Source organism: Adiantum capillus-veneris, chromosome 17 (assembly GCF_014529385.1).
Source record: "Adiantum capillus-veneris isolate H3 chromosome 17, ASM1452938v2, whole genome shotgun sequence".
NCBI classification, from domain to species: Eukaryota; Viridiplantae; Streptophyta; class Polypodiopsida; order Polypodiales; family Pteridaceae; genus Adiantum; species Adiantum capillus-veneris.
In genome coordinates this window covers 94,580,018-94,595,323 of record NC_140947.1, presented here as the reverse complement: position 1 = coordinate 94,595,323, position 15,306 = coordinate 94,580,018, and the positions used below count along the sequence as shown (strand labels likewise).

Here is a 15,306-nt window from a genome sequence, read left to right as displayed (position 1 = left end):
CTTTGACAAATAAGTAAAATAAATACCTAAAAGCCAAACTAAATAATGGGATCACATTGGGCAGTTCACTTGAGATGCCTAAACTTTAACAGTCCTAAGGTTGGAGAGAAAATCCTTAGATCAGGTGATGATTTAAGGACCATCTATCTTCATTTCTATTCCAAATGTCATCACAAAGCGTATAATCTCTTTGTTGTGGATTCTGAGAGCACTATTGTTGTTAATGTTACCGGTCCCCACTTTCTCATTAGTACCAATAAGGTAATTTGGTCCTTTTTCTGTACCACCAAACCCTGCTTTCAACCAAATATGTTTAAGAGCGAGTCAATTGCAAAGTTAATGACATGGCATGCTAGCAATAGGTCCACAGAAAACATTTTACAAGTTCCAGCCGACTGAGCTACATGGAAGCACATGGAAGAAAACACTATTAGGCCGCTTTGTAAATAGGGACGAGTTTTTACGTTGTATAAGCGACAAAATCCGTGTCTCTATCACCGTCACTATAGGGACGTCCCTTATGAGACGCTCTTAGCGACGCTTATACGTCGCATAAGCAACTAAATTTAACGTCGTTTAAGAGACACTCGTCATCGCTTAAGCGGCGCAAGATGTTTTTGTTAGTTAGCATCGCTTAGGCAATGACGAGTTACAAGGCGTCGTTTAAGCGACACTAAGCCGTTTTTTTGTTGTTGTCGGGATCTTCAAGAGCCCAACCATTCCAAGCAAGGCTCTCTCTCTCTCTCTCTCTCTCTCTCTGCACGCACTTTAGAATGTGTGGGAGGGGTGCTAGAGGCCACCACACGGAGTCAGCTTGAGGGATAGAGAAAGAGGTTGAGTCCCATCTAGTAATGATACTACCTAATCTTCTGAGGAGGAGGCTTCTAGCAAGGCAAGCTCTTGATAGGTGAGGTCCCTCCTCCTTCCGAGGTTTTTTTTTCCCCTTCCAGCGAGACAAGCTCTTGATAGATGAACTCCCCAACATTAGCCGAGGGCATGAGGCTCCTTTTTTTTCACCATGGGAAGGTAATACGGATAACTTTATACGTGTCTGTGTATTTACAACCGGACTTGCCATGCGCATCACCCACCCATCCAATAGGACAGCCACATCATGGAGTTTTTTTTATTATGTAGAATCTGACGGAGTGCTGAATACAAAATGCCCTTTCAATTTCTCAAATTGAAAGCGGGCAAACTTACTATTTTTTCAAAAAATGGAAAAGCGGAAGCAATCGCCCCCCAAAAAAATATCCCCCCCCCTCTCTTTCTCCAGCACTCTCTCTCTCTCTCTCTCTCTCCCCAGCGACGGCTGCGTCTCAGCAACGTGGAGGAGGAGTCTCTCTCTCTCTCTCTCTCTCTCTCACGCGTGCGCGCACGCGCCAATGCAACCTTGCTGCTTTGTGCCGTCGCTGTGGACGCCTACGACTACGCTGTCGTCCTCGTGACTTCGTCGACAACCAATTATAACCTTTGTGTGCAATGAAGTAATTAATGAATGGTGCCCGTCGTGTGAATAGGCCACACAAAGGTTATAATTGGTAAGTAGCTCCATTGGAACGACTTCCCCAATGAAGAAGTTGGCTACTTCCTATTTAGTACCTCCACGTGGCATGCTTGTACTTCGGACGCTCTCCAGCTACAGTTCCTTCTCCAGGAAAGCCATCGAGTACACAGCCGCTCTCTTTACGACAAGGCGACGTCTTTCATCGACTCCATTTGCAGCCATGGTTACATGCAAAGCCATCCGCGTCTATGAGCTTGGTGGCCCCGAGGTCTCTTCTTTTCCCTACTTTTAATAGAACTCACGCTTGTTTCTTTCTGATCTACTGCATGCGGCTCTTGCTCTGAGAGAGAGAGAGAGAGAGAGAGAGAGAGTTTTTAACTACTGCGATCTGTAGCATCAGTTTATGGATCATGTGGAAGGTTCATTGTGCTCACAGTCCTTCCCGACATCAACTCCTTAGACAGCTATTTGGACTGAGCTGCTGCATAAGCCAATGGGTATGTATCGGGGTGCTTGCCCCCGTGTAGGTGGAGGTCCAGCGCATCAAGCTAAGCTAAATACAGCTGCTCGCACTTTGCAGGCATGAGTGTGCGTGCAACACAGTGGTAGAGGTGCTGTCTCTCGTAGGCCAAGTACTGAGTTTGACAACCTGTGGCCTGCGTGTTGACCTTCCTCTTGGTCAACCGGTTCTGGCCCCGTTGGAGGTGACTGGGGAACCAGGAGGGGTCGCTTGCCACGATGGCAAGCGTCCAACGCCACTGCATACTCTTTTGCAGCCAATGGGATACTTTTTTGGGCTCCTCTAGGGCAGCGGAGAGGCGTAGATACTCTTTCCTTGGGACATGGGCGAGATCTTCAGTCCTTTTTGCTCTCGATCATGGACACATCATATGGCATTACACACCTCCCCAATGCTTCATTTTGCATTCTTTATACATGCCACCTTGACGTATACATAGCACTCACTTTGTACTCCCCGGCTTGTACATCCTCTGGGCGATAGACCTTTGAATTTTGAGCATCCTAGCAGTCTCGGCTCCCCACCTTAAGAAACCACAGTACTTTTTACTACGGTGGTGGCTTAAGGTTTACAGAACCCCTCTTCTCTTCTGTCACATTCCCGCTTTTAGAGGTGCTGCCTATCATCCATCAGCATGAAGCCCGTCGGGACTACTGTCTCTGCCTGGAGAAGGTTACTTGCATGACCTCGTCTCCCACACCAACCATCCTCCTCCTGGTGCTGCAGACTCCCCGGCAATTGTTCGGCCATTTCTCCCTCTGTTGGTCCAGCTGCTACATCGGTGCCCTGCTTGTTTCGGGTATGTTTTCTTTCCTAGAGTTCTCTCTTCAGTTATGGTCTTCAAGAGCCAACTTCAGCAAGTGGACTGCTCGCTCTTCTAGATGAAAGCTCCTTGTCTACTCTGGTGTAGTGCTTTGTTACCCACCTTGTGCCATTCTAGTGAAGTCTCTTGGTGATGTCAGTTGCCTCTTCATCCTCACCTTCGTCCCCAACTACTCTCTCCCTTTTGTTCCTCCATTACCTTTTGCTGTCAAAAGTTTACCGGTTGGCGGGCTTTGCTTGACACGGAGCTTCTCGTAGCTGCTCATTGTCATCTTCATAGTTGGTGGATTTTGGTGTCTGGTTCTTGATTTAGGGTTGCTAAATGGGCTTTTGGTCGAAGTGACCATCTTTTAGAGGCTACTGCCATCCTCTCTCCATTTAGCTTGCTCTCGGGCACTTTTTTCTCTCTTTAGGAAAGGTTTTTTACCCTAGCCTTCAGTCTTTTCCATTTGGCCATCTCGTTTTACAATTTTTCGTTTGATGCCTACGGGCCTGCTATGTAAACAGTGATGTACGTGCTCTCAGAATAGGCACCATTTGGCCATTCTGTGAGATTTTCAAGTAATAGAATCAGCCTCTTTTTCTTGCCCCACACACACACACACACACACACACAGAGAGAGAGAGAGAGAGAGAGAGAGAGAGAGAGAGAGAGAGAGAGAGAGAGAGAGAGAGAGAGAGAGAGAGAGAGAGAGAGAGAGAGAGAGAGAGAGAGAGAGAGAGAGAGAGAGAGAGAGATGAAATGACATGAAATGCTACATTAAACGTCTTCAAAGGGCCTATGAGACCAAACCGATACAATTTTGGTGGATCTAATATAATAGCTAGGTATAAAATAAAAATGAAGTAAAGTGAAAAACTAAAAACATCATCATCAACATCATCATCATCAATGTTCGAGAAGCCCGGCATCAAGCGTTGTCCGAGAAAGTATTGCATTGGTCAGTGAATGGCATCTTTGATGTCTGCCTTTGTAAATAGTTGTACTGGACGTCTCCCAATGTCGTGCTAGAATATTCATGATCCTTTGATGGAGTCTCCATTGATGTCGTGGTCTCCCTCGTAGACGTAGGCGTCTAGCTCTCCTAAGCCCAACGGCGAGAGAGAGAGAGAGAGAGAGAGAGAGAGAGAGAGAGAGAGAGAGAGAGAGAGAGAGAGAGAGAGAGAGAGAGAGAGAGAGAGATTTCATTATTGTCCATGGAGGTCAGATATGACCCATGGGACCAAAACAAGCATTACATCTGGTTTTTCGAATTGAAGGCATTAGATACATATCCGTTAGACACTGAGGGCCCATTAGGGGGTGAAGGAAAAAGGAAAAGAACAAGAACAAAACTTAAGGAGGGTTAGGTGGAGGCGGTGCTGTCTTGGGAGTTCGAAACTCCTAGATGATGGGTTTACCGCCACGGTAGACTACCCATTTACCTTGTTTACGAGCTTCATGCATCTTCTTGAGCTCGCTTGCCTTAAGCTTGAGTTGATTTGTGTTCAATTCCTCGGCGATCCAATGCTTTGTCCCCTTGAGGGGATAGGATTGACGTAGCAGCCTCGTCCGTTCTTCTTTGTTTTTGAAAGTGAGGATGCATTGACCAAGTGCCACACGCCTATGCGTATCATTGATGCAAGAGACAGCGTCGGGCTCGATGTTCACTGGTTGAAGAATGTCATTGAGCTTGGTGATGGCTTCTTCGAGGGTGTCTTCCTTAGTGCACCATGGTGAGCAGAGCACTCCAATCCGAATCTTGAGACCGAGGGCTTCTTGTAGTTGGCATTCTTGTAAGGCTGCTTGTATTTCGCTATCAATCTTCTTAACTTGTTTTGGCATTCTGAGCCCCAGTTGATATTGGAACTAAAAACACTGGAGTTGTCTTGTGATTAGCGCTTCTGAACTGATGATCAAACGCTAGGTTTGCTACTCCCTATATAGGTGAGAATTGGGCTTATAGGTGAAGTAGGGCAATCCGTCCACCACACCCAACAAATAAATCATTAAAATAATTAATTAAAAAGTTAGGTCAAGGGGGGTTAGCTTGGGTGAAACTGTCGCACATCTTCCCACCCGGGAATCCGATCCACGCAGGGAGTGGCTCGTTGGATTCCTCCTGTAGGGTACAGCGGAGAACTTTGCTCAAGATGAGTGCTCCGAACTGTGCTCAAGTATTCCTTTTACTTACGGAAGGGAGAGCCTTCCGTTCCTTCAGCGAGAGCTTGCAAATGATCACAAACAAAGTGGGTAAGCATTGTGCATGAAAGTACTGAGATTGAGAGATAAAGAGAGAAGAATACGAACCAAACAAGTTGTCAAACCCTCCTCCAAGGGCCCCTCTCTTGATGGTGAGGGAAGTCTTGGCTATTGATTGCACAAATCTGATTTAAGATGTTGATGCAAGTTCTGGACACTACGATGCAATGAGGTTCTAAGTCGGAGACGACGGCGACGACGAGGACAACGGCTGGCTGAAAACTCTGGTTTCAGGGCTGAAAGGATGCTGATTTCATTTGCTGAAAATGCTGGACAGCGGGCTGAAAACGCTGGTTTCCTGCTACAAAAACGCTGGACAGCGGGCTGAAAACGCTGGTTATCCTGCTACAAAAACACTGATGCTTGCTTGCTGAAAACGCTGATCTGATCTGCTATAAAACGCTGATTTTCTGGACAGAAAATGCTGGCTGCCGAGTGTTGCAAACGCTTGTGGAAATGGTAGTCCAAAGGCTGATCTGCAATGCTGGAATGGATGCTGAGAACGCTGGAGTTATCTGCTGAAAAACGCTAGAGTTTTCTGAGGTTCTTGCTTGAGAAGGGAGGTTAGAGAGCCTGCTGCATGGGGTGCCTGTGCTCTCCTTTCTTCTTCTGCTTCCACTAAGTGACTGCCAGTTTCCTTACATATTAACTTAGCAAAATTGCCGTACCCAGTTTCGCAACAAAGTCACTTATTAATAATAAGTGAAAAAGGGCTAAAATAGGGAAAATGGGTTCTGTGCACTGAAAAATACTCCTAATGGATTTTGATGGTAATGTTGACGATCGTGCTGTGTGCAACCAAAGGATATGCAACTACTCCAAGTGTCTGGACATGCACGGCCTGCTCACAGGCTCACAAAGGTGCCAGAACACTTCCTAAGACGACATGAACCCTGGACTTGAAGTAGCTTGTCCACATGCACATAGGGTTAGATGTGCATGTGACATCCCCTCCTTTTTAAAGGGAGGTACTGGTACCGAGCTGCATGGCTTCCTTGTAGTCGACCAACAACTCTGGGTAGTCTTTGAAAAACTCTTCGTCGACTCACACTGCTTTGTCGGTTCCTCGATCCTTGAACTTCAAAAATTACTGTCTCACTTGTTTCTTTGAACCATGGCGAAACTGATGCAATAACACTTGCTCTGGCTCCATGACTTTTGCTTCATCGATGATCTCCGGTTCTTCTTCTTCGGAAATGTCCTTTGGAGGTGTTCCTTGAAACACTTTCAAACAAGAAACATGGAAAAACGTTGTGCATTGACCATGAGTTAGGCAATTGCAATTTAATCGAAACCTCGTTTATCTTTTTAATGACAAGAAATGGACCATACACTCTGAAAGACAACTTTGGACACTTCTTTGCAACGTGCTTAAGACGTTGCTTCATGATTCTTAAATACACCCAATCCCCTTCCTTGATCGAAACATCCTGACGATGCTTGTTAACCTGGCGTAAGTAAGACTCCTGAGCCTTGATAAGCCGAAGCTTCACACTCTCAGAAATCTTATCCAACGACTGACTTTCAGCATTGACATCAGGCATTTGACTGACCGAGCGAGTCAAGAGTGACTGGAACGGACGGCCAAAAGCTACTTCATACGGAGTTCGACCAATGGCAGAGGAATAAGAGTCATTCAAAATAGCTTGAACCAATGGGAGATAGAGCTCCCAATGAGACTGCTGATCATGCACATATGACTTTAAAACATCAAAAGTCAACTGATTGTAAATCTCTGTCTGACCATCTGATTGTGGATAAAAAGCTGATAAAAAATTCAACTTAGTGCCAAAATTTTCAAAGAGTGCGCGCGAAAAATTGGATGGAACTTAACATCCCTATCTGAAAGAATCGATTTTGGCAAACCACAGAGGGGGTACCAATGATTTATGAACAACCGTGGCACATCTTGTGCGGTGACTGTGGCCTTACAAGGAATCAACATGCAGAACTTGCTGAACCGATCAACAATTGTCAAACATTGAGTGTTCCTTGAATGCAAACTAGGTGGAAGGTTAGTCACAAAATCCATGGAAATATCTTGAAAAGGTCCATCGGGAATAGGCAGTGGAAGCAAGAGGCCTTGCTGCTTACCCCGAGGAGCTTTTACCTTTTGACAAATAGTGCACTGTGTGACATAATGAAACACATCTTTTCTCGTTTTAAGCCAATAAAAGAATCTTTCTATTTTTTCCAAAGTGGTGTTCATTCCCCTGTGCCCACCCGTGAGAGAGTCATGTGCATCGTGCAATACGGTTGTCCTGAGAGAGGGCAACACACATAGACGGTGACGAAAATATAATAAACCATCACGAATGAGATAGTTGCTCGGCCCTTGCGAAGCAAGAGCGTGCAACCATTGCTTACCAAACTCGGAATCTGCGTACTAGTTCTTCATGCTGTTGAAAGACACACCCTGAAGAGAAAGTGTGGATCTTTACTCAAGAGTCAAAATATGTGCTTTGCAACTTATTAACGCATCTGCAACAGGGTTAGCTTTTCCAGGCACATACTCAATCAAACCTCGAGATTGCTCAAAAAATTGTGACCGCCGTGCTTGGCGATCACTCCAATGTGCACTAGGCATTGTAACAAAAATACGGAAGCGTAAACTGACGTTTAATTGCACTTCAAATACTCAAGAGAATTAGAGGGAGCGAGAAAACTTGACACTTCATTGGGGACCAGAAGATGGGCTGGTCCCCCCCCCATAAAGAGAATATCTTTATTACTAAGGGAGAATCTTTACAAGCACAGGAACGGGGCATACGCCCGTCCTCTATTCTTTCTTTTGTTCTGTTCTGACTACTGGAAAGTGTTTCCACTTTCTTACTGCTTAGGGGATTTCCCCTCTTCTGCGAGACTGGTTGGAAGCTCTCGAAAAGAGAGTCTATCTTCCGAAACAGCTCATCAGAAGCTCTCACAGAGGAGAGTCCATCTTCCGTTATGTGTTGCCTTCATGCTCATTCATTCATGCATCGAACACAAAAGAGAAACCAGCAAAATGCACACGCACATGCTTGCTGTAATTTTCTGCACATAACCTGAAATTCTTACTTGTGCACACCCCTACGCCGAAACAGAGGTCTTCTTCGCGATGGAATCGCGCCAAACTTGATGTAGACTTAGGATAAGGAGAGAGAAGAGAATTTCTATGGCTGATCTGCTGAAAACAGCCCTAATCTAGGTGATTAGGGACTGAAAACAGAGAATTACAGCAGCCGCACTCTGCTAAGAGAGCTTTTACGGCAGCTTCTCGCGATGAAACTTCACTAGAAAGTGTCTATGACTGTGAGATCCCTTGTTCTTGACAATGGGAGCACAAGGCTGCCACATATGTCGCAAGGGGCTGCTCTCAAGCTTCAATGGAGGGCTCCACCGCGTAGAGCACGCTCACATTAGGGGCGGTAGGTGCACTGCCAGCCCTGAAAATGGGGTAGGAGGGGCTCCTAAATAGCCATCAGGGAGAGGGGGCGCTAGGAAGAGAGAGAGGGTAAGAGAGAGTGAGAGAATTAGTTTGCATTGGTAAGTGTGCCAAGTGGCACACTTACTTTAAAAACTTAAAAACCATTCAACTTTTGACTTTAAAAACTTCTAGCTCATAAAAAAAAATGTGTAACTAACTAACCACTGCTACCAATGATTCTTTTATGAGAACACTAAAGGTCTGCCGGCGCAATGCCGCACGGGCACTGCACCGCCTTTACCTGTTCACACTTGTCCGGCCGCCCGCCCGAGCACGGACCGTTAAATTTAATTTCACGAAACTTACCCTAAGGCTTTATTAGCTTTATTAGCCTTAGGGTCACTGTTCTAAGGACCCCATCTCATTCATGTGCTTGTACTGACGCGCGTATTTTTCTGAGCCTAAAATCTGAGGCTACTGCTTATCCCTTTCTGAAGACCCGATTTCCCAATCACTAGGGCTTCAGGGTAATTTCTGCTAAGGTCCCTCTGAGGTGTTCCAGCCCGCATTTAGGCTCACCTGAGGCCTTAGAACTGCTAGGTCTATTCTGGTGTGCACACAACTAATTAGATAATTTTTTTTCTCGTAAATAAATTAACTATTTACAAAGTCTGACTTAGTTACATCCCTCTTGGTTCTAAACAGTTGACCTCAACTGTAGAGCGTCAACATAACTGTGCAAGATGTCAGGGTAGTCCTTGAGATCGGACTCAGTCATCCACTTTGCATCTAAAGGAGTGTAATTCTTGAACTTGACTAAATACTTTCGATGTAGACTCCCCGACTTGAGTTGTCTCTCCGAGTGGTGTATTACTGTTCAGGTTGAAGGATTTCCTCAGTCTCTTCGACTTCTGGAGGATCTTCTTGTATGGGCGCCACTGGAGGAGGTCCAACATATGGTCGGAGGAGACTGACATGAAAAGCATTGTGGATGCGCCAGTTAGAAGGCAAATCCAATCTGAAAGTCACATCATTGACTTTATCTGTAATTTTGAAAGGGCCGTAGAATCTATGGGAAAGTTTGACAACTTTCCCTTTGCCGACCCGCTTTTTCAATCTAGCTTTCTCAAACCGAAGCAGGACATATTGTCCTTTTTCAAGATTGAGATTCCTTCTGTGCTTGTCTGCTTTTCTCTTCTGTTGCTCTTGAGTACGAAGAATTGCTTGCTTTACTTGTTGATGGGCAATATCAATATTGCGCACAAATTCATCTGCGGCGAAGATGTTTTCTTTGGTCACCATAATAGGAAGTAAGAGTGGCTTCCCGTAAATAATTTCAAAGGGAGCTTTACCAGTTGAGGAATGTATGGTATTATTATACGCAAACTCAACTATTGGTAAGTACTGCTCCCATTCGGATTGTCGTTCCGAAACATAGCACTTGAGGAGATCTAAAACAGTGGCATTAGCGATTTCGCTTTGACCATCTGTTTGAGGATGATAAGCTGATGAAAAATCAAGCTTAGTTCCCAAGTTTTCAAACAATGCCTGCCAAAATAGACTAGTCATGCGGGGATCTCTATCGCTGACAATAGTCTTTGGCAATCCATGGTGTTTAAAAATCTGAACTAGAAATATTCTAGCCATGTGATTAGCTTTGATCGTCTCCTTTACTGGAAGAAAATGGGCTTGCTTACTGAATCTGTCTACGATAGTCTAGATTGCATCATTTCCATTCTTGGATCGAGGAAGATCCGTAATAAAATCCATGGCAATACTTTCCCATGGCGTGTTAGGCACAGGGAGCGGCTGAAGCTTGCCATAAACTTTCTGTCTGTCATATTTCACTTTTTGGCATACTAAACACTCACGTACATGTTTTTCAATGTCCGCACGGAGTGTTGGCCAAAAGAAATACCTTTCGAGGGCACTAGTGGTGGAAGCAATTCCCCGATGCCCGGCATAAGGAGAATTATGTGCTTCATCCATCACCTTTTGTCGTAAGGGCTGAGCTATGCATATTGCTTGTTGACGATAGAGTGTATTATCCCTGATAGAATAAGGTGGCTTTGAGTGACCAGCTTGAAGATCTGCCCAAATTGTGGCGAAGTCTGGATCTTGAGGATACATCTCGCTGAGAGATTCTAGTTCCTCATGATAAATTGTTGTGAGTGCATTGATCTTTGGACGCCTGGAGAGAGCATCTGCAACTGCATTCTTTGTTCCAGAAGTGTGTAAAATCTGAAAATGAAACATTGAAAGAAAGTTGGCCCATCTCATCTGCTTTTCTGATAACTTTCTCTGTGTGAGAAAGTAGCGAAGACTTTGATGATCTGTCTTGATAATAAAATCAGCTCCTAATAGATAGTGTTTCCAAATGGAAAGAGCATGAATTACTGCCAGTAGCTCTTTTTCGTATATGGAGGCATGCAACTCTGCATCTTTAAGGCGCCGACTTTCATAGGCTATCGCGTGACCCTCTTGGTTCAGAACTGCTCCTACACAATCTCCAGATGCATCGCAGTATACCTCGAAAGGTTTGCGAAGATCAGGGACGGTGAGAACAGGTCCGTGACTAAGTAGATACTTAAGCTTTTCGAAAGCTTGTTTTTGTCCAAACCCCCAATGGAATGGAATCCGCTTCTTTGTCAGGTCATGGAGGGGACCTGCTATCGCGGCAAAAGCTCGAATGAAACGCCGATAATAAGAACAGAGGCCAAGGAAACTTCGTACATCATGTATAGTTGTTGGCGTAGGCCATTCTACAACCGCTTGAATCTTATCAGGGTCCATTCTCACCTGGTTGTGAGATACTATATGGCCCAAATAGTGGATTTCTTTTAGAAAGAACTCACTCTTCTTAGCATTCACAAATAATTTGTGTTTGCGTAATTCTTCAAACACTAAGGCGAGATGCTTATAGTGTTTGTCTTCCGTCTTTGAGAAGATTAAGAAGTCATCAAAGAAAACGCCTGTAAAGCTTCTGTATGAGTGGAAGATTCTATCCATCATTCTGTTGAATGTAGCTAGTGCATTAGTGAGCCCAAAAGGCATCACTAGAAATTCATACAACCCGAAGGTTGTTCTAAATGAAGTCTTATGCACATCCTGAGGAGCTATGCGGATTTGATGATAACCGCTCTTCAAGTCTATACGACTAAAGACACTGGCTCCTTGTAACTTATCAAGAATGTCGTCAATCCGAGGGATTGGAAATCGATTCTTGATTGTTATCTTGTTTAGAGATCTATAGTCTATGCACATGCGGAATGTGCCATTCTTTTTCTGTACTAGCAAGACAGGTGAACAATATGGAGAAGTACTAGGCCTTATTAAGCCCTTCTCCAAAAGTTCGTTAACCTGCTTGAGAATTTCCTCTTGCTGCATTAGACTAACTCGATAAGGGGGCTGATTTGGAGGAGAACTTCCTGGGATCAAATCAATGGTATGATCCTCAGGTCGCGAAGGTGGGAGTTCATTTGGAAGTTCATCTGCAAAACAATCTTTATATCTTTCTATTAACTTAAGTCTTTTTTGCTCTAAAGAGGAAGAAAGTTGTGAAACAGACACATCTCTCTCTCTTGCAAAAATCAAGTACGCTGAAACACACTTTTTCATTTCTTTCTTGATGGCAATGTGGTTGGCGATAGGAATACGCCAATCACCTGCATCTGCAAGTACAAGATACTCCTTTCCTTTATGAGCAAAAGATAAGGTTTTCTAAACATAGTCAGGAATGGGATGCATCTTGTAGTGCCAGGGCATTCCCAAGATAACATCGCATCCTTCAAGTGAAGCTAGTAAGAAAGACTCTTGATCCTTGTAGTCGTCGACCTTTAGATTCAACTTCCCTATGATTGGAGTAGAGTTTGAGTTCTGCCCTTTGAAAGCAGATTGCGCTTGAATAGAGACTCCGAAACGATTGGGCTGCAAGTTCAGGTCGTCAGCTAGCTTGGTAGAGATGAAGTTGTCTGTGCTACCAGGGTCAAACAAAATAAGAGCCCGCTGGTTGTTGATACTACCCCATGCTTTGAGAAGAGCTCTTTCTTTTCCATCCTTGGTTGTATTTCCCTGTACATCTGGGACTGCATTGGAAGAGGGTGGTTGTGGAGGTTTGGTTGGACAGCCACCCTTCATATGACCAACTTGTCCGCACTTGAAGCATCTTCCTTCACTAATGTATGTTCGCAACTCAGCAGGAGAGAGATATCTCCCTTTCTTGGGCTGATTTGGCTTTGCTTCTGCTTCGGAGGCGGTTCTTTTCTTCTTTTGAGAAGAAGTAGAAGAGGTAGGCTGCTCATGGAGAGCCTTCTGCTTAGCATGGTAAGTGCTTTGCTCCATCTTCCTGGGAGTATCCTTGTCATGTATTCCATCAGCTATGCGGGCTGATTCCATAAGTATCTGCAAGTTACCTCGAGGGTAAAGCTTCATAGCCTTTTGCAAGGCTTCATGCAAACCTGCTTCAAACTTGCGCATCTTCTCCGAATCGTCAATCTTCTTGAATGGAGTGACTTTCAAGAGAACGTCCCAAAACCTATCCACATAGCGTGGAACAGTTTCGTTCTCTGACTGTGAAAGTCGGTCCCATTCTTTCTTTACCTCTTTCTCATAGTCTGGAGGAAGGAACTGTGCGTAGAACTCCTTCTTGAAGGCAATCCAATCTTGGGGTTTGCGATCTTCCAGGATAAGGGTTAACCACCAATTTCTGGCGGTGCCTTTCAGGTACAAACTGACATGGCGAAGCTTGGATCTTTCCTTGAAATTCCCTTCTGCAAATACAAGTTCAAATTGGCGGATGAAAGCCAAAGCTTTGTCATTATCACGCCGTCCATTGTAGGTGTCGAATTTCACATCTTTATCTCCCGACTTGAATGTTTTCTGCCTATGGTGTTTCTTCTTATGGTGCTCCTTCTTTCTATGCTTAGACTCCTTGTGGACAGGAGTCCTTCCCCTTGAATGCACTTCTTGCTGTGACGGATCGTCGAGAAACATGTCTTCCGGAGAAACTATGTCTTCCAGATCCTTCATAAAAGAGAACTGAGGGGAATCAGGGGGATCCTGCTCTTGAACTTTTGGATTAAACCGCACATGACGTTCTGGAGGTTTCTTCTGCCTCTCGTGCATGCTGGAGGTTCCAATCAAAGGATCTTTCCTTGGTTGTGGCGCCTTTGGGTTCTGCGGGATTTCTCCCGACCCCATCGGCATTTTCTCCTTCCCTTTTTCAAGAGTATGGAGAATCTTTTGGACTTCTGGATGGGAGAGAGCTTTCTCCAACTCTTCCACCTGCTGTTGAAGGAGAGATAACTCTATCTCGCGTCCTCCCATTTCTGCAGTCTGCCAAGAGTCGTCAATCCCTTCAGGAAGAGAGAGAGGACCTTGCTCTGATACCACTGTAACAAAAATACGGAAGCGTAAACTGACGTTTAATTGCACTTCAAATACTCAAGAGAATTAGAGGGAGCGAGAAAACTTGACACTTCATTGGGGACCAGAAGATGGGCTGGTCCCCCCCCCATAAAGAGAATATCTTTATTACTAAGGGAGAATCTTTACAAGCACAGGAACGGGGCATACGCCTGTCCTCTATTCTTTCTTTTGTTCTGTTCTGACTACTGACTGAGAAAGTGTTTCCACTTTCTTACTGCTTAGGGGATTTCCCCTCTTCTGCGAGACTGGTTGGAAGCTCTCGAAAAGAGAGTCTATCTTCCGAAACAGCTCATCAGAAGCTCTCACAGAGGAGAGTCCATCTTCCGTTATGTGTTGCCTTCATGCTCATTCATTCATGCATCGAACACAAAAGAGAAACCAGCAAAATGCACACGCACATGCTTGCTATAATTTTCTGCACATAACCTGAAATTCTTACTTGTGCACACCCCTACGCCGAAACAGAGGTCTTCTTCGCGATGGAATCGCGCCAAACTTGATGTAGACTTAGGATAAGGAGAGAGAAGAGAATTTCTATGGCTGATCTGCTGAAAACAGCCCTAATCTAGGTGATTAGGGGCTGAAAACAGAGAATTACAGCAGCCGCACTCTGCTAAGAGAGCGTTTATGGCAGCTTCTCGCGATGAAACTTCACCAGAAGGTGTCTATGACTGTGAGATCCCTTGTTCTTGACAATGGGAGCACAAGGCTACCACATATGTCGCAAGGGGCTGCTCTCAAGCTTCAATGGAGGGCTCCACCGCGTAGAGCACGCTCACATTAGGGGGGGTAGGTGCACTGCCAGTCCTGAAAATGGGGGAGGAGGGGCTCCTAAATAGCCATCAGGGAGAGGGGGCGCTAGGAAGAGAGAGAGGGTAAGAGTGAGAGTGAGAGAGAATTAGTTTGCATTGGTAAGTGTGCCACTTGGCACACTTACTTTAAAAACTTAAAAACCATTCAACTTTTGACTTTCTAGCTCATAAAAAAAAATGTGCAACTAACTAACCACTGCTACCAATGATTCTTTTATGAGAACACCAAAGGTCTGCCGGCGCAATGCCGCACGGGCACTGCACCGCCTTTACCTGTTCACACTTGTCCGGCCGCCCGCCCGGGCACGGACCGTTAAATTTAATTTCACGAAACTTACCCTAAGGCTTTATTAGCTTTATTAGCCTTAGGGTCACTGTTCTAAGGACCCCATCTCATTCATGTGCTTGTACTGACGCGCGTATTTTTCTGAGCCTAAAATCTGAGGCTACTGCTTATCCCTTTTTGAAGACCCGATTTCCCAATCACTAGGGCTTCAGGGTAATTTCTGCTAAGGTCCCTCTGAGGTGTTCCAGCCCGCATTTAGGCTCACCTTAGGCCTTAGAACTGCT

General features: G+C 45.0%; 1 protein-coding gene across 1 annotated transcript in view; it reads left to right on the top strand.

Moving 5' to 3' along the window:
- Positions 1-1,525: 1,525 nt before the first annotated feature.
- Positions 1,526-15,306, top strand: part of LOC147437729 (uncharacterized) — an 81,853-nt gene continuing 68,072 nt past the window's right edge. Inside the window, exon 1 of the mRNA XM_086487222.1 lies at positions 1,526-1,775. Coding sequence (XP_086343348.1) covers positions 1,572-1,775 — 204 coding nt within the window. The 5' untranslated portion in view covers positions 1,526-1,571. The remainder of the gene's footprint in view (positions 1,776-15,306) is intronic.